Source organism: Sturnira hondurensis, unplaced genomic scaffold (genome assembly GCF_014824575.4).
Source record: "Sturnira hondurensis isolate 20B ecotype Veracruz unplaced genomic scaffold, ASM1482457v3 Scaffold0006199, whole genome shotgun sequence".
NCBI lineage: Eukaryota > Metazoa > Chordata > Mammalia > Chiroptera > Phyllostomidae > Sturnira > Sturnira hondurensis.
In genome coordinates this window covers 252,586-276,191 of record NW_028078830.1, presented here as the reverse complement: position 1 = coordinate 276,191, position 23,606 = coordinate 252,586, and the positions used below count along the sequence as shown (strand labels likewise).

The window sequence follows — 23,606 nt, the reverse complement described above, 5'->3', positions numbered from 1 at the left end:
TAGCTGTATGTACAGAGTTTGAATGTCTTATTGTTTATTAAAGTTCTCAGAGTTTGACATGGGGCAAAAGGTACGCTAGACCGAGCAGAGGTTAGGAAATTCATTATAAGCCTTTGTGATGTCTAACTTAGCTATCTCTCTCTCTGTCTAAAACATTTCTTTATGTACTATGGACTCTGACTCCTTGGTACTTGTTTCTACGTGCTTAGTTTGTAGTAGCTAACCAGCTTCTCCTGTTTCTTTGTCTGTCTAATTCTAATTGACATATATTCTTATTCAAGATAAAAGAGGGGCTGTTATTCCAACAACTTTAGACATTCAGGGGCTATTTCATTAGAGGGGTTTTTTTCCATCCTTTCAGGCAGTTCTCTGGGGAATACTAATGTTTTCCCCTGAATTGTCCCTTCTTCTTGGGTGATTTTCACAAGAATGAGTAAATACTGTACAATGCCTATATTCAGTAGCAAGAATAAAATAATTAAAATAAAACAGCCAATTGTTAACCCATTTTGGATGCCACGTTCTCTTCCAGGGAGACGAATTCCTTGAACTTGAGTCCTCCACGCCTGGACCTTGTCAGACAACATGGTTGGAAGAGGACAAGAAAACAAATTAATTCTGCCTAACAGGGTCAAGAAATGAATAGGTAGCTCTGGAAAAAGAGGGCCTAAAAGGGGGCTTTTTATCCTTTCAGGGATGGATGCTGCTCTTTAAAAAAGATTTTATTTGTAGAGAGATGATGGGAAGCAGAGAGGAAACACGAGTATGTGCTTGTCTCTCAAGCACCCCTCTGAGGATTTGGCCCACAGCCCAGGTTTGTACCCTGACCAGGAATTGAACCTGCAACCTTTTAGTTGGTGGGGCAACACTCAACTCACTGTGCCACTCCAGCCAGGGCAAGGTTACTTTTTATCCCTATTTTACACAGGAAAATACTGAGGCCCACAGAGTACACCATTTTCCTGTAATCAAAACTATGGTCAATAATCTAAGATTTACCCTGGCTGGTGTAGCTCAGTGGATTGAGTGTGGGCCTGCGAACCAAAAGATCGCAGTTTGATTCCCCATCAGGGCACATGCCTGGGTTGTGGGCCAGTTCCCAGCAGGGGCCAGTTCCCAGGAGGGGATGCACCAGAAGCAACCATACATTGATATTTCTCTCCTTCTCTCCTTCTCTTCCCTTCTAAAAATAAATAAATAAAAATTTTAAAAAAACAACAACTATGGTCAATAATCTAAGATTCAAAGCCAGATTGCATGGCCCAAGGTATGAGGAGTCTAATCATTGACTCTTCTTTTCGACTTCTGACTCAACAAATACCAGTTCATACTGATATCTCCTGGAGCATCTTCAAGTCCTGCAGCAGCCAGCAAAACACCAGACAACACACTATAAAAATGAAAACTAAAATGCAAGGCTTTTTATTACATTACTAAATGTTTCCATTTACAAAAGTGATGGTATGTTAATAATGCAGATTATTCTTTGAAGGATATATGTACCTAGCACACTGTGTACAGAAAGAACAATCCAAATAACTTGGACATGCTTTCTAATATTAAAAACAATTATTCCAAAAAATTATTCCACAAAGTGAAAATTATTTTATTCAAGGAGTGAAAATGGGTGACATTACAACATAGAAGTTGGTACTCTGCTCTGTGCAAAAGATCAGTTGTGCAGGGGCAGGATGTTGGCACTCTGATGTGCTCTGTAGCTGCCCACTACATGTGCAAGTTCTGCCCCACCCGTTTTGCCCTGGGCCACCCTGCCTGGGATAGAAAGCAATCTGAGATGGCTGTTACTTATGCTGAGCTTGGAGATTCCCAGGTGAAGCCAAGCTGTGAAACTAGACTGGCTATTGCTACTGCCAGGCCTGGGGCTCACTGAGGACAGTTGCTGCTTGTACAATTGCATTTAAGGTTTGAATCATGAATCAAAACCAGACATTCACATGGAAAAACAGCTTGAGTGGGCCCTTAAGTTGGATGGGGCAGAGTCTTTGGGGACCTCCAGGGTGGCTACGACAGTACGAGTTACTTTGATAAGAATATCAGGTATGGCCCCAGCTTACCAGCTCAATGGAAGGAGGACATAGCAAAAGTACCATGGCCTCTGCTCACATTGATGACAAATACTTTAGTTTCTCCCTGTATACCAATGGTGCCTTTCAAGCTGCTACCCCGGTGCTGGAGCTCAGAGGGACTGAGTCTGAGTAGGTGAGTCCATGCGGGGGTTCTTTAAGAGGACCTGTCTGTGGCTCCAGCAGTTTCTTCCTCTAACTCAATCCCTGCTGCTTTTGGTTGCAGCCCGAAGTTGTGGGGCCTTATCTTCCTGGCACTGGAACCCTGGTCTGGGGGCCCTGGTGTGAGTTTGGGACTCCTGACTCCTGAGATATCCCTCATGAATTTTTATCCATGTGCTTGTGATACCAGCCTTTCCATGTCTGTGCCCTTCATACCAGTCAGCATTGATGTTCTTTCTTTAATTTTTTTTTATAAAGATTTTTTAAATTTATTTTTAGAGGGGAAGGAGAGAGGGAGAGAAACATCAATGTATGGTTGCCTTTTTGTGCATCCCCTGCTGGTAGTTAGCCTGCAAGGAACCAGTTTGCAACCCAGGCATGTGCCCTGACTGGGAATCGAACCGTGATCGTCTGGTTCGCAGGCCCGCGCTCAATCCACTGAGCTACGCCAGCCAGGGCTCTTTCTTTAATTTTGTTAGAATTCCATTCAACTCAATTTCATAGTTGTCAGACTTCCATACAGCCTGATTTCTGACATTCCTCAGTAATAGCTGTTCTACACTTTACTTGTAATTTTGATGTGGTTGTTCAGAGGTGAGCCACGTCTGCCTGTTCTGCCATCTTGACTGGCAGCCTCCCACATTTTAACTTATGAGAACTTAATTCTTGTGAATGCCATGGTGACAGTGAAAATAATGGTGACCCTTAAATTTCCACATTCACAGCACTCAAATGGTATATCTACAGTGTAAACTCTCTCATAATAAGGAAAATCACTGATATAAAAGAAGACCTCCACATTAACTATAGGCTTAAGGCCATGTGGACTCTGATGACAACAACAGAGGTGACAGCTACAGGAAAAAGATGTCCTACCGTCCTCAGAGCGTGCCGCAGCCCGCTGCAGCAAGGGTGGTCGCGAGGTGAGGCGAGGGACTTAAAAGAAAGGAGAGGACCAAATGCTCTGCTGGCAAATGGCAACTTTATTCAAGGAACTGCTGGCTTATATGCAAACTGCTGTGGCCTAAAGCAAGACCGCAAGGAACTGGAGACAATGTTGCTTTTCAAAGTTTGTACGTACCCTAGAGTTATCAAAAGGGCAAGATGTTCTCATATCCTGAGAACATTAGCCTGAAGATAATAGTGTCTTCATTACTATCATTTCCTTGGAACATGACGCATATGCCAAGATCTTGTTCTTTCCTTCAAGGCTGAGAACCAGAAGGTCCGGAAAATGTTAAGATACCCGCCGGCTCCAGGGACCAGAAACTAAGTTCCTTCACCATTTTCACAGTGGAGGACTCTGTCCTTGGTCCCCTGCGGCCTGGCGGGCTCCCACAAGAGCACTCATAAAGCTACCTACCTCCTTTGTAAAGTCTCTGAGAACAGACAGCAGAGTTCATGTTAAAGATACCCCAGTTTTATTGCACCCAAAATACCTTTATTCTATGTGAACACTACAATTACGAAAAACACAGAGCTATGCACATCAGTTTTTCCACATTAAGTTCACTGATACGGCTTTTCTCCAGAATTAATTCAATGGTGTTTAATAAGGGGGTGGTGCTTTTTGTAAAGTACTTCTTATATTCACTGCACTCTTGAGTTCTTTCTGCTGTGTGAATTCTGATGAATGTGAAGAAGAGAGCTACGGGTAAAAGATTTCCCACACTGATAGCATTCGTAAGGCCTTTCTCCAGTGTGAAGTCTCTGGTGAGAATTATAGTGGTGATTCAATTTAAATGATTTTCCACATTCACCACATGCATAAGGCTTTTCTGCAGTGTGAATTCTCTTATGAGCATGGAAGGCAAAGTTCCTGGTAAAAGATTTTCCACATTCACTGCATTCATATGGCCTTTCTCCAGGGTGAAGTCTCAGATGAATATGAAGAAGAGAGTGAGTGGTAAAACTTTTCCCACTTTTCCCACATTCCCTGCACTCATAAGGAGTTTCTCCAGGGTGAACTCTGTGGTGATAATGGAGAACAGAGCTAATGGAAAAAGATTTCCCACATTCACCACACTCATATGGCCTCTCTCCACTGTGAACTTTCTGAGGATAACAGAGTAGAGAGTTACAGGTAAAAGATTTCCCACATCCACCACATTCATAAGGTCTTTCTCCAGTGTGAACTCTGTGATGACCACAGAGGTTCTGACTACTGGTAAAAGATTTTCTATATATACTGTACTCATAAGGCCTTTCTCCAGCATGAACTCTTTGATGTTTACGAAGGTCAGATGTCGGGAGCCGACCAACACCCATCCCTTGACACAGTCGGGACAGATGAGATGCATCTGCACAGCAGAGGCAGCTGTGGCTGGATTTCCTGTCTATCTCTCCCTGCATGTTTGTCTTTGAGATTAGTAGGTGGTGGGATTTTTAGACACCTGTGTTTCAGGCCCAATGATCCGCAGAATTCCAATGAAGTTGTACAAAATTATTTCTTGGCCACAGAACAAAAGTCCCCCCCTAATGGGGGGGGAATGTCTAAAAGTCCCCTGAATGTCTAAAAGTTGATGAAGTCACAGCCCCTCCTCTACATTGGACAGGAATATATGTTAAATGGAATTAGACAGGTAAAGAAGCAGGAGAAGCTGGTTGACTATTACAAACTGAGCACAAAGAAACAATTACTAAAGAGTTAGAGTCCAAAGTACATAAAATAAAATTCTAGACAAGAAGACAGTTAAGTTAGATACCACAAAGGCCTTATAATAAATTTTCTATAACCACTGGGCAGTCTAGTGTATCCTTTTGACCCATGCCAAATTCTAAGAACTTTAATAAACATCTATTCATCAATAAGACATTTAAAACTCTGTACATACAACTATTTCTAATTGTCTGATTAATGGCTCTCCTGGTCAAAATAACCTTTGTTTAACATAACTGAATGTATGGAATTTCCTGTACTTTTCCTAGTTACCTCTGTATTGATTTTTTCTGCTTAACTAATAATGCCATACACCTGTTCCTTTAATGTTATGTAACAATCTCTATAAAAATAAAGCTTAAATCAAACTCTTTGAGTTGGATCAGACTCACAGAGGCTGGCTGTTCTCTGGCATCTAATCGGGTGTCTGACTCTTCATTTGCTGCCTGTGCTGTCCATCCTTTGGGGACCCTGAGACCTGCCAAGGCTGGACCCCAGCACTCACCAGCAGTTGTTCTTTGTTGATTTATTAGTGATGGCTGTTATGACAGGTGTGGGATGACATCTCATTGCAGCTTTAATTTGCATCCCTCTGATGGCTAGTGTTTCTGAGCATCCTTAGATATGTCTCTGGGCCATCTGTATGTCCTCCTTGAAGAATTTTCTTTTCAGGTCATTTTCCCATTTTTAAATTGGGTTCTTTGTCTTTCTGGTGTAGAGTTGTATGAGTTCTTTGTATATTTTGGAGATCAAATCCTTTCCAGATGTACCATTTACAAATATGTTCTCCCATGTAGTCAGTTCCTTTTTCATTTTGATGATTGTTTCTTTAGCTGTGAAGAAACTTTTCAATTTGATATAGTCCAATTTGTTTATTTTTTCCTTTTTTACCCTTGCCCTCATATTCATTGTATTTTTCTTTGAAGACTCGACCCCTTTGCCCATTTTATGATGGGTGATTTATGAGTGCACCTGCCCACACTGTGCTGAGCGTTCAGCAGTTTTTGACCAAAAATGGCATGGCTCCTATGCCCCGCCCTCCCTATTCACCCAATCTCGCCCTGAGGGACTTATTTTTGTTTTTGTCTCCCCAGATGAAAAAAGTCCTCAAAGAGAAACATTTGGCCTTGGTGGAAGACAAGCAACAAACATGGCAGAAGCACTAAAAGCCACCAAAATCAATGAGTTCAAAAACTTTAAGCAGTGAAAAGATCTTGACAGGTGTATTGCATCAAAGGAAGAGTTCTTTGAAGGTGACTGAAGTTTCAACAGGTAAAAATAAATACAGAATATTTTATAAATAAATGGTGGAAGTTTTTTTTAGGTTCCCTTTCATATAGCCCTCTGCCTTTCAGTGTTTTCTTTTTTTTCCCCAAGGGAATATTAAATCATTTAATGATTACACATGATAATGGGTGCTACACAACCATAACTGAATTTAGACATAGTGTATAGGATATGTAAACTATCATTAATAACCAAATTAACTCCATGACTCCCCTTGGGTGAACCTTTTAATAGCGAACTCAAGGTTACAACATAATTATCAGTTCAAATAGACCAAGGTCTTTGAAGATAATGGTTTATGTTTCCATGCAGATTTTAAATGTTTTTCAGATGGAACCTAGCATCACCCTGAAGGAATTCTATATAACTTTACACTGTTGGTGTTATTTACCAAGATGGCTTCAGAGTAGACTACCTTTACATGGAACATTTAACACACACACACACACACACACACACAGATGGTGTGGCTCCCTGGATTGAGCACTGGTCGGTGAACCAACAGGTCACTGGTTCCATTTCTGTTCAGGGCAAATGCTTAAGTCGCAGGCCAGGTCCATGGTTGGGGGCATGTGAGAGGCAATTGATCGATGTATCTTTTATACCTTGATGTTTCTCTCCATCTCTTTTTCCCTTCCCGTCTCGCAAAATAAGTAAATAGAATCTTTAAACACACACACACACTTAGCTGTGACTCCTATGGTTCTGTGGGGTGGGCTGCTATTTTCCTACTAAATGAAATATTGTAAGTTAGAATCTCAGGGCACTTACTGAGGTTTCAGATTCCATTCCTGGTCAAGGTGCATGTGAGAGGCAATCAATTAGTGATTCTCTATGGCATTATAAAATGAGCATTATTTAAAAAGCAGAAGAGAAAATGCTCTATGAAGTCTGAGAACATGTAAGTTTCAAAGGGTAGTAAATAAAGAACACTGAGTTCTAAGGTATGAGAGAATGAACTTGAGCTATGGCTCTGCTCAAAACTTGGCTACCATGAGATTCTACTTTCTACAAAGTGTGGGTCCTTTTCATTACTGAGAACTTGAGGAAAATTAGTGAGCTGAGAAAAATATAATTTGTGAGCTGATAAATTCAGAAGCATTGAAGGAAAGCCACGATATCATGTTTCATTTCTTCAACAATCATTAACTAATGATCTCATCAGCTTCAGAGGGTACTTAGGTCTAAGGGAAGGTGTGGTTGACATAATTTGACTCCATGGTGAAGGGTTAAAGGGGCTTTGAAAATTCTCCATTTATGCCTGAGCTGTGACCTTCATTGGAAAAGCAAAATATAGTGCTGTCTCCCAGAGAGAACTGGCCCTTCTCCCTGGGAGATTAGTACCTTTTGATCTTTAGCTGTTCCCTTGGGAGACTTGGCACTTCACCCAGAGGGAACAGTTAGTCAAAATCACAGAAGACCCTTGGCACATAGCCACATTTATCTAAAGCATATTTAATCATAGCCCTTAAAATGAGACTTTGGCATCCCACCCAAGGGAAGGACGCTTCGCTCAGAACTGTTTCCAGACAAACCCAGACCACTGCTGCCTCTTGGGATTCCCCAGTGTCTGTGTTCGAGTGTAGGTGATTTCCCGTCTGATGATGGATGCTCTTGATTCTTGCTTTTCTTTTGGTCTCACTTAATAAAGTGCTTAACTATTCACCTTTGACTTGGGGGTCTTTATTGTTTGTGAATCTGAACTTCCATATTAAGTGGTCATGATCTCATATGTGCCCCTTAATGGCACAGATGGCCAGGTTACAGGGCAAATTGAAGAAATTGCCTTCACCCTGACATGCTCTTTGGTCCTCTCACTCACTGTCAGGAGGTCAGAGTATGCCTCTCATCAAACACTTTGGACCAGACTCTCTGGATAACAGTGTCCCAGGAATTAAGAGAGTGGACACAGCTCATTAGTGTGGCCATACTGGCATTGGTGGGCAACAACATATTTCCCAAGGTATTTTCCAGCTTTTACATGATAGGGTCTTCTGTGGTTGTGAGTGTTTGGAAGATGCTCATGGTGCTCCGCAGGGGCTTGTCATTTTTTTTTTGTGGGGATGCTGTCAAAAGCTTTATCATAGAATTCTAAGGCCACATATCACTGAGTGTCCTGTGGCTGTTACACTTACAAGCAGAACATCTCCATTAACTGAGGAACATCCATTTCCATGTGTGCTCCCAATTCCCACAAACTTCAGAGTCTCATGGATTTTCTTAAATTCAGGCCCATATGAGTCTTATTCCAAATTGACTCTGAAATTTATTCCGCAGGTATGTGGATTCACTCTCTCTGTGCTTGGTGCTCTGAGGCAGCATCTGCAGGTTCAGCTGTGTCCTTCCTTGGGTATTTGTCCCGGGTGAGATTCTGCTGTGAAAATGTCATCTGGTTTGCTGGTAGGTGGTCTCCTGTATGAATGCTGTGTCCACCAGCTAGGAAGTTTCATTCTCCTTGTAGACACAAGCATACTTCTCTCTACCACTAAACTGAGATGTGTGGTAATGTGTGTCCCTTGTGTTCTGGTATGTGGCATGTGTTCAGTCTGCAGACTTTGTCATCTGGGATCTTCTTTGCTGAATGGCTGACAGGGCATATCCTGAAAGTGATCAGGAATCCCATAGGGAGCCCATGCAGCCTGAAAGGTGGTCTTGAATCAAGGGTGTCACAAACTTTGCAATCTCTATAACCTACAAACTCCTCAACTGGTCCAGATGGTGAAAGGTGAGTTGAGACAGAGACCTCAATACCTACTGCAATCTGAGAGACAGGAAAAAATCCTTTAAAGTTTTAAATAGGAAAAAATTCTTTAAAATTACTATTGATTTTTAATTTTTATTTCATGCATGCTTACTCATAATATTGTTTTAAATTTATGTATTGATTTTATAGAGAGAGAGGAAGTAAGGGAGATGGAGAGAAACATTGATTTGTTGTTCTACTTCTGCATTCATTGATTTATTTTTTTAGAGATTTTCATTTACTTATTTCAGCAGAGGGGAAGTGAGGGAAAGAGAGTGAGAGAAATATCAATGTGTGCTTGCCTCTCATGTGCCTCCCCCATCAGGGAACTGACCTGACCTGCAACCCAGGCATGTGCCCTGAGTGGGAGTCAAAGCGGTGATCTGTTTGTTTGCAGGCTGGCGCTCAACCCACTGAGCCACACCAGCCAGGGCTGATAGATTCTTACATGTGCCCTGACCAGGGATCAAACCCACAATCTTGGTGTGTTGTGTTGATGATTTGACCACCTGAGCTGCCTGCCCATGGGAGCTCATTATTTCTTGTTTATTGTATTTCATGTTATGATGTAAAAGAATTCTGAGCTAAACATAGGTTGACTTTTATTATACATATGTACTTCTTCACTTACTTAAATATAATTCCTGAATGTGTTCCTAATGTTATTGCATTAAGAATATCATACTCATCATTATCTCAGCTATAAAATTTTTACTATGTCTGTAACTCACCAGTTCTATTTCATCATGACAATTACAATCCCATTTTCATACTAACAAAAATACCAATAACTTTGTCAAAATCAAATTCTCCCAGTTTATCATCAATTAATTTTTCCTAATATTTAAATTACAAAAATAGGCTTTCATTTATGTTTATATTATGCATCTTTTTATTTTCAAAGCTTTGTCCTACTTTTTGTCATATATTTGTCATGTGTATGATGGGGTAACTAGGTTATTTCTCTGGTAAAATTTCTCAGAGTCTTCAATCTGGGCATGCCTTTCTTATAATTTTATTTTTTTAAAGATTTTATTTATTTATTTTTAGAAAAGGGAAGGGAAGGAGAAAGAGAGGGAGAGAAACATTAACGTGTGGTTGCCTATTCCACACCCTCTACCGAGTACCTGGCCTGAAACCCAGGCATGTGCCCTGACTGGGAATTGAACCAGTGACCCTTTGGTTCACAGCCTGCACTCAATCCACTGAGCTACACTAGCCAGGGCTTATAATTTTTTTTAATTTTTATTTTATAAATTTATTGATTTTGAAGAGAGAAATGAAGAAAGGAGAGAGTGAAAGAGAAACATCAATTTGTTATTCCACTTTTTAAGCATTCATTAGTCAATTTTTTCTTTTTTTAATTATGTTTTAGTTATTATGCTATTACAGTTGTCTTAATTTTCTCCTTTTGCCTCCCTCCACCCAGCACCCTCCACTCCATCAGGCAATCCTCCCTCCATTGTTCATGTCCCTGGGTCATGTGTTTAAATTCTTTGGCTACTCCATTTCCTGTACTGTAATTTCCATCTTCATGGGCATACCCTTCTTTATTGTGATGTGCTTTATTGAGGTTCATAGATAATGCATTTTCATTAACAGGAAAGCAAAAAGAGTGTATGTAGCTGAATGATTACATGATTTTTTGCATTTTTAATGAAGTATTTTTAAATTATGGTATATATAGTTATTTCCTTTTTAAAGATTTTATTTATTTTTAGACAGGGAAAGGGAGGGAGAGAGTTAGAGAAACATCAATGTGTAGTTGCCTCCTACATGGCTCCCACTGGGAACTGGCCTGCAACCCAGGCATGTGCCCTGACTGGGAATCAAACTGGTGACCCTTTGGTTCACAGCCCACACTCAATCCACTGAGCTACACCAGCCAGGGCTATTTCTTTTTTAAAAATATTTTCTTTACTTATTTTTAGAGAGGGGAACAGAGGGAGAAAGAGAGGGAGAGAAACATCAATGTGCAGTTGCCTCTTATGCGCCCCCTACTGGGGAACTGGCCTGAAATCCAGGCATGTGCCCTAAGTGGGAATTGAACAGGTGATGTTTTAGTTTGCAGGTCAGCACTCAATCCACTGAGCCATACCAGCCAGGGCATTTGTTATTTTCAACATAGTGCTATTGCATATTTAATAGACTACTATATGCATCAACATATTAGTGTTACTACCTTGACTGTCATATTCAGTTGGTTTGTCTGGAACTCTACATGTAATTTCTGGACTGAATTCCTGTAATTGCATGTCTTTGAGGTCTTCAATATATACCTCATTTATTTTTTTCAAAAATGTATAATTTAAGCAAGAGGCTAAAGTTGTCTCTATCAAATTTGTCTCGTAGTCACACTGCTCAGCAAAAGAGCTAGATTTCTGATTGCATCAGGATCAGATGCTCTTAAGCATCTGATAAGTGTATTTTTTAAAGATTTTATTTTATTTTTAGACAGAGGGGAAGGGAGGGAGAAAGAGGGAGAGAAACATCAATGTGTGGTTGCCTCTCACGCCCCCACCTGGGGACAGGGCCTGCAACCTAGTCATGTGCCCTGATTGGGAATCGAGACACCAACTCTTTGGTTCACAGGCCGGTAATGAATCCACTAAGCTATACGAGCCAGGGCTTAATGTATGTTTTATTACATTGACTTTGCCAAGTGAGTACAACTAGGGCAGAATAGATAGTGTGAGGGTCTGGAGCAACCTCCCCCAACCACATTCTACACGGAGAAGGCATATGCCAGATGGCGTGAATCAAGAAGAAGAGAGGATGCCTGGAGGTGAGAAATGGCAGGTGTTGAAGAAAGGTAGGCAAAAGCTGCAGCTAAACACAAAACAAAACAAACAAGCAAAAAAGTGCCAGCACACCGCAGACTACCTCGCCCAAGAAATGAAGGAATGATATTCACTGAGGCCTGATGTGGGAGCCCGCCAGGCCACAGGGGATCAAGGACAGAGTCCTCCACTGTGAAAATGGTGGAGGAACTTGGTTTCTGGTCCCTGGAGCCGGCGGGTGTCTTGACATTTTCCTGACCTTCTTCTTATCATCTTGTTCCCAGCCTTGAAGGAAATAACAAGATCTTGGCATTTGCGTCATGTTCCAAGGAAATGATAGTAATGAGGACACTATTATCCTTGGGCTAATGTTCCAAGGATATGAGAACATCTTGCCCTTTTGATAACTCTAGGGAGTGTACGAACTTTTGAAAAACAACATTGTTCCCATTTCCTTGCGGCCTTGCTTCAGGCCACTGCAGTTTCGTATATAAGCCAGCTGTTCCTTGAATAAAGTTGCCATTTGCCAGCAGAGCATTTGGTCCTCTCCTTTCTTTCAGTCCCTCGCCTCACCTCGCAACCACCCTTGCCGCAGCGGGCTGCAGCAGAGTGGCGCCCGAACAGGGACCTGAAACAGGAGGTCTCTGGAGGACCTGAAGAGTCCTAATCGCGAGGATAGAGGAGCCCGAGAGGACCGCTGCTACGGGAGCCCGGTAAGTTAAATATAAAAGTAGCAGGGAGCGGGGTTGGAGAGTCTATAATTATGGGGATTTCCCACTCATCAGATCGGGGACTTTTTGAACAAGTCCTTTGCTCCTTATTAAGGGGGCGAGGCATTGCCACTTCCAAGGGTCAAATACATCGTTTTGTAGATTTTATTCAACAAGTGTGCCCTTGGTTCCCGGAAGAAGGTACCATCAATATGGAAATTTGGAAAAAGGTAGGAGAACGTATTCGTGAACACTACCGTGCTCACGGTCCAGAGAAAACCCCTGTTGATGCATTTTCTTTATGGACATTAGTGAGAGATTGTCTTAGAGGAGATTCTGAGCTTGAAAAATGGGAACGAGGGACTCGTGGCAGTTTTCGAGCCACTCGTTCGGCAGAGGACCTTTCTTGTCGCTCCTCCTCCTCCTCCTCTGCCTCAAGGACCTCCAGCTCCCGCTCCAGCTCCCGCTCCCGCCGTGGCGGGGGGGGGGGGGGGGGGGGGGGGGGGGCCTATCGCCCCGGGGGCCCCCCCCCCCCCCCCCCCCGNGCTCCCGGTCCTGGTCTCGATCTCGGTCCCGGTCCCGTCGCTATTCAAGGTCCCGCAGCCGTGGTCGGCGGCACTCAGGTGGGGGCTCCAGAGATGGACACCGCTACTCCCGCTGGCCAGCCCGCTGTGCTGGGTAGGGCCCCGGCGCAGAAGCAGGAGCCGCTCCCGCTCGGGGGACTGGTACAGGAGGGGCGGCCGGGGCCCCGGGCACCACAGCCGCAGCCGCAGCAGCAGCAGCTGGTCCCTCAGCCCTTCCGGCAGCCGCAGCCTGACTCGGAGCCGCAGCCCCAGCCCCAGCCAGAGCAGGAGCCGCAGTCACAGCCACAGCCGCAGCCACAGCCAGAGTCACTCGCCTCAACCACCCGGAGCGAGCTCCGAGAAGACTCCAACGCCTGGCGATTTTGCTGAGCCTTTTGTGGATGCTGAGGATTCAAGTGAAGACTGAAGAATATTGGGCTTTTGTCCCTAATCCTCCCATGATGCATCCTGTGACCTGGAACGATAATGACCTTGTCCCTGTTTATGTTAACAATACTAAAGTTTTAGGACCTCCTTCTATAGGACATGTTATCCCAATATCTATACTTTATAACTACACAGGATTATCTACTACTTTACCCATCTGTTTTTCATTAGACAATAATAACTGCACTCTTATCTCTAGATATGCTGATTGGGATGGGAATTTCACTAATGGGACTCACTGGGGTGTGGACTTGCTATACTTTCAACGAAACGTTTCAACTACCATTGTAGGACCAGGAGATCCCCCACCTGATATCCCATTGTGCAAGCAGAAAACACCATCCCCAAGTCAATTGGGACCTGCTTGGAGAATGTGCCATCTCAACTATACCATCTGTGATCAAGGGCTTTGTGACTGGAGTGATTACCGCCCCGCAACATTCAGACCAATGAACTTGCTGTATGGTATATGGACTAGAAATAACCGTACATTTCAAAATATGTTATGGAAAGCGGTTGCTGCCCTTCAATATGTCACTGTAGCTAAAAGAGATGTTCAATGGGTTCACCTTGGTGCCCTTCAATATGTCACTGTAGCTAAAAGAGATGTTCAATGGGTTCACCTTGGAGCCCTTCAATATGTCACTGTAGCTAAAAGAGATGTTCAATGGGTTCACCCCGAATGTTTCGGGGACTCAGAAAAATGTTTCAGTTATTGCCTGTGTTCCTGATCCATATGCTTTTGTAGCCGGGAATATTCAAATCACCTATAATCAAACTTATAACTTGAGTTGTCTTAACTGCTTCCTAACTAATTGTCTAAACGCATCAATGAACATTACATCATTTGCTGTCATAAAGCAACCTGCCTTCACCTTTGTACCTGTTAACCTTTCCATCCCCTGGTTTAATGATCCAGGGTATGCTATTATTAAGGCTACTAATGATTTGATTTTAGCCCGTTCAAAAAGATTTATAGGAATGCTTATTACAGGAATTACTGCCCTGATTGCCCTCATCGCGACAGCGACTACCGCTGCTGTCGCCTTGACTGAAAGTGTACAAACAGCAGACTTTGTTAACGAACTAGCACATAATGTCTCTGTTGCCTTCCAGACCCAAGAAGACTGGGACCGAAAAATAGAACAGAAATTGAATACTTTGTATGATACTGTTAGAATTGTCGGAGAAGAGTTAAATTCGCTTGAGGTTCGATCTTCTTTAAAATGTCATTTCATGTTCTCCCATATATGTGTTACCCCTTTTCCCTATAATTCAACTAAGTTTCCATGGGAAAAGATTCGTAACCATTTGTTAGGAATTTGGCATAATTGTAATTCATCCTTAGACCTTATTACGTTACATAAAGAGATTCAAGATTTGATAAATGCCCCTCCTTTAAATATAGATATTGCTCGAGATGCTCAAAATTTCTTATCTGCCCTATCCAGTTTCCCTCTTTTGGACATTTTCTTTATAACTGGATAGGCTTTGGTGTCTTCGTTATCCTGCTTTTGTTATGTATACCTTGCATCATTCGTTTTTTTTTTCAAACAAATCGGTGGCTTATACGTAGACCTCAAAAAACATAAGCTGAACATGATGAAGAATGTGGAGTCAGTGCGTTATATAAAATAAAAAAGGGGGAGATGTGGAAGCCCTCCAGGCCGCAGGGGATCAAGGACAGAGTCCTCCACTGTGAAAATGGTGGGGGAACTTAGTTTCTGGTCCCTGGAGCCGGCGGGTATCTTAACATTTTCCTGACCTTCTCGTTCTCAGCCTTGAAGGAAATAACAAGATCTTGGCATATGCGTCATGTTCCAAGGAAATGATGGTAATGAGGACACTATTATCTTCGGGCTAATGTTCCAAGGATATGAGAACATCTTGCCCTTTTGATAACTCTAGGGAGTGTACGAACTTTTGAAAAACAACATTGTTCCCATTTCCATGCGGCCTTGCTTCAGGCCACTGCAGTTTCGTATATAAGACAGTAGTTCCTTGAATAAAGTTGCCATTTGCCAGCAGAGCATTTGGTCCTCTCCTTTCTTTCAGTCCCTCGTCTCACCTCGCGACCACCCTTGCTGCAAGCGGGCTGCGGCACTACCTCGCCCAAGAAATGAAGGAATGATATTCACTGAGGCCTGATAGAGCGCCCCTCGTACCCGGCATGCTTGTTGGGGTGTCTGTCCGCAAATCCCCTGCTGGAGTCCTCTGAGGAAACGGAGGGCGCCAACCTTGGAGTGCAAGAACTACACTACCCAGAAGGCAGGTGTAGAATATTGCGATTCTGACCCCCCCTCCCAAAAAAAAAAGCCTCAGGAAACGCATTTCCGTTTGGGCACCACTGTGGGGCAGGACTTCCGTACCTTCAAGTGGCGGGTATTTCCTCTTCGCTCATTTCGTTATTGCGCGGTCAGGATCTTGTGGACTCGACATGAAAAGGAGGAGGCGTGAGGGTATCGGTGACCGCAGGACGCGTGAGGCCCAGCGGCGCGGCTCTGGTGAGCGGTGCCAGGGCCGGGACAGGAACCCCAGCACCAAGGCCAGCCTTCTGGACTCTCCGCTCCCCGCCCAGAGTCCGATGGCTACGGCGTCCCTGAGGCGCCTGGCGGAGGTGAGTGCCCCTACTCTGGCCCACTCCCCTCACCCCTCTCGCCCCCTCTCACCCCTCTCACCCCCTCACCCCCCTCACTCCTCTCACCCCCCTCACCCCCTCACTCCCTCACTCCCCTCACTCCCTCACTCCCCTCACCCTCTCACCCCCCTCACCCCTCTCACCCCCCTCACCCCACCCAGGCTTATAGCCCGGGTCCCGGTACAGTGGATCTTGAGACGCTCGTGGGTGACACATGCTGTGACCGGCGCAGGGAGTGGGCGATGGACTGAGGGGGCGACGGGCTGAGGGGCCGACGGCGGTTTTGTTACTGAACCTCTAACACACCGGGGACTGCCCATGTCCTGGCACGTTCCTGCAACTTTGGTTTGTCAGACAACCTTCTTGTCCTTGACTGGCCTACGGTCAATTTGAGTAACAAATCAGTGTGAGAATAAAGCAAGAGCAAAACGTGTGCCTGCTGGTGGACTCGGGTCAACTGCAGAGAGAGGAGCGAGTACTCAGTTCTTGGGATTTTATGTATTTCCCAGGGTAGGGGCTTTGTCTGCAAGCTTTGTGGTAGCAAATTCTGAGGGGGCCTTCTGGGTGGGAGGTGTCCTTGTAATGTCTATTTCCGTGATTGCCCCAGGAGCTTCCTGCCTTTCACCGTTTCGCTTTAAGAGAGAGGGAAAGAGAAGGAGAAAGAAAGGGACAGAAAAATTAGTGTGTGGTCGCCTCTCAGGCGCCCCCTACTGGGGACCTGGCCTGCAACCCAGGCATGTGTCCTAGACTTTCTAGACTGGGAATCGAACCAGCGACCCTTTGAGGATTTTTGAGCAGGAGGGTGCTCAATCCACTGAGCAATAGCAGACAGGGATTCCCAAACTTATTTCTGTCCTGTCTCAATTGTACTAGATGGTTATGAATATCTGATACTCTTTGGAAGCCATATACTAAGTTCATGGGTGATCTCTGAAAGATGCCTGTAGTGTGGAGCAGGAGGTGGCAGAGCTGAGAGAGTGAACCTGAATGTGAAGGAGGAAGAGACCATACAGTGGTGTGCACAGCTAGAGGAAGTGGGAGCTCATGGTCCTGAGTACCTGCTGTGGGGATTTAAGGGTGAAGCATAAGCCTATGTTTGCTGTGTCTTGGAGGTATGATGTGGGAGACTCAGACAAATTGCTTGGCTGGATGGAGAGGGTCCTGAGCTTTGATCCTATTTATCTGGCACATCCCATCCCTGCTGCTTTGCTGAGGGTGGTAAGAGTGTTTAGTGAGACTGATGAGACAGAGGCAGCACTGGGGCCAAGAACTGGTGTCTTCTCTGAACTGGGGCCTTTGGAGCAGCTTGGGCATGGGGAAGGGTAGTATCTGCAATACTGGACCCTGCAGGTCCAGAAGAATGTCTGTTCCAAATTCATTTGTATTAATTCTGACAGGATAGGGTAACCTTGGAGGATGTCACCATGTATTTCTCCAGGACAGAATGGCGCCTTCTTGATGAGACTCAGAAACGCCTGTACTTCCATGTGATGCTGGAGAACTTTGCTCTTATATCCTCGCTGGGTAAGACCCTCAACCTCTTCTGGTGACCTTGACTAGGGCTTGCATTTCCCCTTGCCCTCTCTTCCCTAGGGTGGGCTCTGTCCTGATGTGTGGACTGTCAGCACTGCTTGCTGGTTTGCTTGTACTGCCCCCTACTCTCCCTGCAGCCCCAATACCTGCTGTACAGGTATTGGGAAGGACCCTCATAGGGAAGGATTTGGGGTGACTAGTGTTTCTAGAAGCCTTTTTTAGTGAGAAAAAGCATTTTTTATATTTTTGTTTGTCAATTTTACATATTTTTTAGAAAATGTCTACACCATTAGCCTTGCTTTTAACCATATTTTGGGGCTAATGATTAGTCTTTTTTTTCATTTTTACTTATTGATTTTTTACAGAGACAGAGAGGAAAACACTGATTGTTATTCTACTTACTCTCCCTGCGGTCCCAATACCTGCTGCATAGAACCCTCTACTGATTGCATTTACTGATTGATTCTTGTATGTGTTCTGATCAGGCATTGAACCCTCAACCTTGGAGAATCAGAACATTGCTCTAAGCAACTGAGTTACTAGGCCAGGATAGGCTAACTTTGTATATTTTATATTAACTTTTTATGTGATTCAGGAACATGTTTTTTTGCATTTTGCTTTATTGTACTTCACAGATATTGAGTTTTTTACAAGTTAAATATTTCTGTCAGCAAATCTGCTGCCATTTTAATAAGCTGACGTGCTGGTTAGCAAATTTCAGCATTGAAATATTTTAATTAAGTTATATAGTATTCTTTATACAAAGCTATTGTGTTAATAGATTGCAGTATAATGTAAACATAACAATTTTATTCACTGAGAAATCGAAAAATCTGTATAACTTTTTTTCTATATCACAGTATTCATTTTATTGTGGTGATCTGAACTGAACTGATATTTCATTTTTTATAAAGATTTTATTTGTTTATTTTTAGAGAAGGGAATGGAGAGAGAAGAGAAGGAAATACCGATGTGTGGTTGCCACTTGTGTGCCCCGTACTGGAAACCTGGCCCACAACCCAGGCATGCACCCCAGACTGGGAATCCAACTGGCAACCCCTTGATTCACAGGCCAGCACTCAATTCACTGATCCACATCAGCCAGGGCACAGCCTGTGATGTTTCCAGGAAATACCTTTACATGGGTTCCAAGTATTTTTTCCCATCCTGTAAATGTGCATTTTGTTAATTGCTGTTCTGCTGTACAGGTAATTAGTTTGTTGTAGTTTTGTAACTAAGATTGTGTATTTTTGCCTGGAGATTAATGTTATATCCAATAAATTATTGCCAATACAAATCTCCAAAGCTTTTTTTCTAGGTTGTCTTGAAGGAGGTTTTTTTTTTTTTAAGATTTTAATTTTTTACTTTTAGAGAGGAGGGAAAGAGGAGAGAGGGGAAAAAAAGAAAAATAATGTTGGGTTGCCTTCCATGTGGCCCTACTCTTGGGACTCGGCCTGCAACCCGGGTGTGTGCCCTGACCAAGAATCTAACCAGCAACCTTCTTGTTTGCAGATGGGCACTCAGTCCCCTAAGGTACACCAGCCAGGGTGTCTTGAAGGAGGTTTCAAGTTTGGGGATTGATATTAATTTTTTAATCATTTGGGAACTAATTTTTATCAGTGGTGTCCAGTTATCCTGGCATCATTTGTCGAAGAAACTATCTTTTTGTCATATGTGTCTTTCAGTTTTTGTCAAACTTGAATGGAAATTTGTACCTGGGTTTATTTTTGTGTTCTCTATTTCTGTCCTTTTGGTCTGTGTTTGTGACAATAATACAGTTTGGCTTGGGCTTTGTAATACCTTGAAGTCAGGAAGTGTGATGCCTCTAGATCGGTTCTTGCTCTAGATTGCTTTTGCTATTCAAGGTTTTTTGAGGTTTCCTACATTTCAGGATTCTTTTTTTTTTTAATTATCTTCAAAATACCGTTGGATTGTGATCAAAATTGCATTTAATCTGTAGATTGCTTTGGGGAGTATAACATTTTAACAATAGTAAATCTTAAAATCCAAGAACACAAGATGTCTTTTCATTTATTTGTGTTTTCTTCCACCTCTTTGATCAATGTCTAGTATTGTTCAGCGTACAGACCTTTCACCTGAATGTTTGAATCAATTCCTGCGTCTTTTCTTGGTTTTGATGCTGTTGTAAATTTGTTTACTTTCTTAATAACCCATTTAAAGAGTTTATTGTCAGTGCATAAATACTGAACTGATGTTCATTCTTTATCCTGTATGTTTATTGAATTTATTAATTTCAGAAGTTTGTAGTAAAATGTTGATAATTTTCTGTATGTTGAGTCATGTCATCAGGAAATATCTCTTAGTGTTGCTTTGTGGTTCTTAGTGTCAGGTGTGCTGTCTCGAAAAAGAGCACATTTTCTTTGCTAACTTTGGGTTTAGTTTCTTGTTTTTGTAAGTTCCTGAGGTGCAAGTTCCTTGGTGGTTTATTGGAGATCTTTCATCTCAAGGTGGGATTGATCACTACAAAATTTGGTGTTAGAATTGTATTTTCTCCTCCACATACATAAGCTTTGATATGTTGTGGTTTTTCTCTTCCTTTTGCCCCTAGATGTTTTTGAGTTACCTCATTTTTTTCTTTGACCTGCTCTTTCTTCAGGAGTGTTGTGTTTAATTTCATCATAATTGTGAATACTCCCATCTTTCTTAACACTAAAATTGATTTCTAGTTTTATACCATTGTAACCAGATAAGATACTTGATGTAATTTCTACTGAAAGTTCAAGACATGTTTCTTGACCTAACATATGACCTACATAGAGATTGTTTCTTATGCCCTTGACTAGAATACACCCTCTGTTGTATTTGGATGAAATGTTCTGTAAATATTTATTATATGGTAAAGTATAGTCAAACTTCAGTGATTCCTTAATGTTTTCAGATGGGATGATCTGGTTATTGTTGAAGGGGGATATTAAAGTTCTCTAATAATGTTGAGCTAATACTGAGTTTCTTTTTTCACCTTCAGTTCTGATATTATTTCCTTAATAATTTTTAAAGACTCTATTTGTTTGTTTATTCATTTATTTATTTATATTTATTTTTAGAGGGGAAGGGAGGCAGAAAGAGATGGAGAGAAACATCAATATGTAGTTGCCTCTTATGTGCCCCCTACTGGAGATATGGCCTGCAACACAGGCATGTGCCCTGACTGGAAATTGAACCATTGACCCTTTGCTTCACAGGCCAGCATTCAATCTGTTGAGGCACACCAGCCCAGCCAGCGCTATTTCCTTAAGAATTTTTATATATGTTGTTGAATGCTTAGTACTTAAAATTGTTGTTCTCATTTTTTTAAAGATTTCATTTATTTATTTTTAGAGAGAAGTGAAGGGAGGGAGAAAGAGAAGAAGAGAAACATCAAAGGGTGGTTGCCTATCACACGCCCCCTACTAGGGACCTAGCCTGGATCCCAGGCATGTGCCCTGACTGGGAAGCAAACTGGCAACCCTTTGGTTTGCATGTGAGTGCTCAGTCCACTGAGCCACACCAGCCAGGACAAATTGTTGTCTTCTTGATGAATCGACCACTTATCATTCTGTGATAACCTTTATCTTTTGTGTCAGTGTATGAGGTTGTCTATTTTGTCTGAGAAAATTTTAGCCGCTCCTGTCCTGTTTTGGTTTTATTTCCAATAAATATGTTTGCCTTGTTTTTCTCTCAGGGTATTTGTGTCCATAAAGGTTTAAGAAACATATATTGTATCTTCTTTTTTTTTATCCCTTCAGCCACTTGGTGTGTTTTGATTGGAGAGTTTGTTGAAGAACTTATTAGCCATATTTTTAGTGGTTTCTGTCACTTTTGTAGTTTCTTTATCTTTTTGTCTCACTTTCTTACTTTGTGATTTCATCATTTTTTATGGTGATGTGCTTAAACTTCTTTCTTTTTTGTGTATCTGTTACATAGGCATTTGCTTGTAGTTTCTGAAAGACTTGGATAAAACAACTTACACTCAACATTGTATTTTCTCTTGATGGCAGCTTCAATTGCATAAAAAATTCTACCCTTTGACTCTTCATCACACCACCCCTTTATATGTTTGTGATGTCACAATTCACATTTTTTATATTGTATATCTGTTAAGGTATACAATGTTAGCTTTGTTGTTTTTAATCCTTTTGAGTTTTAACATTTATAATAGTTTTAAGTAATGTACATTGCACCAGTGCAGTCTTGCTATATTGTGAGTGTAATTCCACTCTCAGATTTAGTTACACTTTTTTATATATTCATGTTTCTGTTAAGTATTCTTTCATTTCAACAGGAAGAACTTCCTTTGGGATTTATGAGGGTTTTTTTAAAATAACATTTTATTGATTACACTATTACAATTGTCTCAGTTTTTCCTTTTTTTCACCCCTCCACCCAGCACCCTACACTCCCTCAGGCAATTCCCCAACCATTGTTCATGTCCAGGGGTGATGCATATAAGTTCTTTAGCTACTTCATTTCCTATACTGTACTTTACATCCCCATGGCTATTCTGTAACTACCTATTTGTACTTTTTAATTCCCTCACCTCTTTACCCATTGTCCTCCCCCCACCCCACCCCCTCCTTCTGGCAACCACCAAAAAGCTCTTTGTATTGATGATTCTGTCTCTAGTCTTTTTGTTTACTTAATTTTTTAGATTCAACTTTTGATAGATAGGTATTTTTGCCATTTTATTGTTCATAATTTTGACCTTCTTTTTCTTAAATAAGTCCCTTTAACATTTCATATGATAATGGTTTGGTGATGATGAACTCCTTTAGTTTTTTTGTTGTCTGAAAAGCTCTTTATCTGCCCTTTGATATCTTTGCTGGGTAGAGCGATCTTGGCTGTAGTTCCCTGCTTTTCATGACTTTGAATATGTCTTGCCAGCCCCCTCTAACCAGCAGAGTTTCTTCTGAGAAATCAGCTGTAAGTCCTTTGGGAACTCCCCTGTAGGTAACTAAGTGCATTTCTCTTGGTGCTTTTAAGATTCTCTCTTTATCTTTAACCTTTGGCATTTTCATTATGCTGTGTCTTGGAGTGGGCCTCTTTATATCCATCTTGTTTGGGACTGTCTCTGCATCCTAGACTTGCATATCTATTTCCTTCACCAAATGTGGGGAGTTTTCTTTCATTATTTTTTCAAATAGATTTCCAATTTCTTACTCTTTCTCTTCTCTTTCAGGTACCCCTATGATGAGAATGTTGGACCTCTAGAAGTTGTGCCAATGGCTGCTTATACTGTCTTTTTTTCTTTCTTGGATTCTTTTTTCTTCTTTTACTCTGATTGGTTTTTGCTCCTTTATGTTCCATATCATTGATTTGATTCTGGGCTTCATCCATTCTATTATTGTTTCCCTGTAAATTGTTCTGTAATTTAATTAGTATATCCTTTGTTACTGACTGGATTTTTTTTATGCTATTGAGATCCTCACTAAGTTCCTTGAGCATCCTTATAACCAGTGTTTTGAACTCTGCATCTGATAGATTACTTATCTTCATTTTATTTAGTTCTTTTTCTGGAGTTTTGATCTGTTTGGTTTTTTTTTCCATTTAGAGCCCAAGGGTGTCCAACCTTTTGGTGTCTCTGGGCTACACTGGAAGAAGAAGAGTTGTCTTGGGTCATACATTAAATACAAACACTAATGAAAACTGATGAGCAAAAAAAGAAAAAAGGTCAGAGATATGACAGAGATTTCCTGTTGGGCAGCATACAGCACACGGGCCACTGTTTGGACACCCCTGAGATTCAGGCCATGTTTTTTGTCTCCTTGTTTTTCCAGCCTCCATGTATTTGTTTCTATATATTAAGTACAGCTGCTTTGACTCTGTGTCTTGGTAGTATGGTCTAATGTAGGAGGCATCCTGTAGGGTCCAGTGGCCCAGCCTCCGCTATCACCCAAGCTGGATACTCAAGGTGTGCCGCGGTCCGGCCACAGCAGGGGATTCCCGAAAGGTGGGTAAGGTGTCAACGATGGGTAACAGACGACAACACACCTCAAAAGACAG

The 23,606-nt window shown here is 42.1% G+C and overlaps 1 protein-coding gene and 1 long non-coding RNA gene across 6 annotated transcripts in view; one reads left to right on the top strand and one right to left on the bottom strand.

Annotated features, from left to right (window-relative positions):
- The window catches only part of LOC118988174 (zinc finger protein 883-like), a 309,510-nt gene that overhangs the window by 66,981 nt on the left and 218,923 nt on the right, over positions 1-23,606 (top strand). Inside the window, exons 1-2 of one of the 5 annotated variants that reach the window (XM_037047620.1) lie at positions 15,749-16,052; positions 17,471-17,597. The exons of 3 other annotated variants lie outside the window; for them this stretch is intronic. In XM_037047620.1, the coding sequence (XP_036903515.1) occupies positions 15,873-16,052; positions 17,471-17,597 (307 nt within the window). In that variant the 5' untranslated portion in view covers positions 15,749-15,872. Of the gene's footprint in view, positions 1-15,748; positions 16,053-17,470; positions 17,598-23,606 lie in introns of those variants that run through there. One more of the 5 variants, XM_037047623.1, reaches the window with a different exon arrangement.
- Positions 11,559-15,712, bottom strand: LOC118988205 (uncharacterized). Its single transcript, XR_005066733.1, has 2 exons — positions 15,543-15,712; positions 11,559-11,818 (listed from the first exon to the last, which is right to left on the bottom strand). It is a non-coding gene; the product is annotated as an uncharacterized LOC118988205 (long non-coding RNA).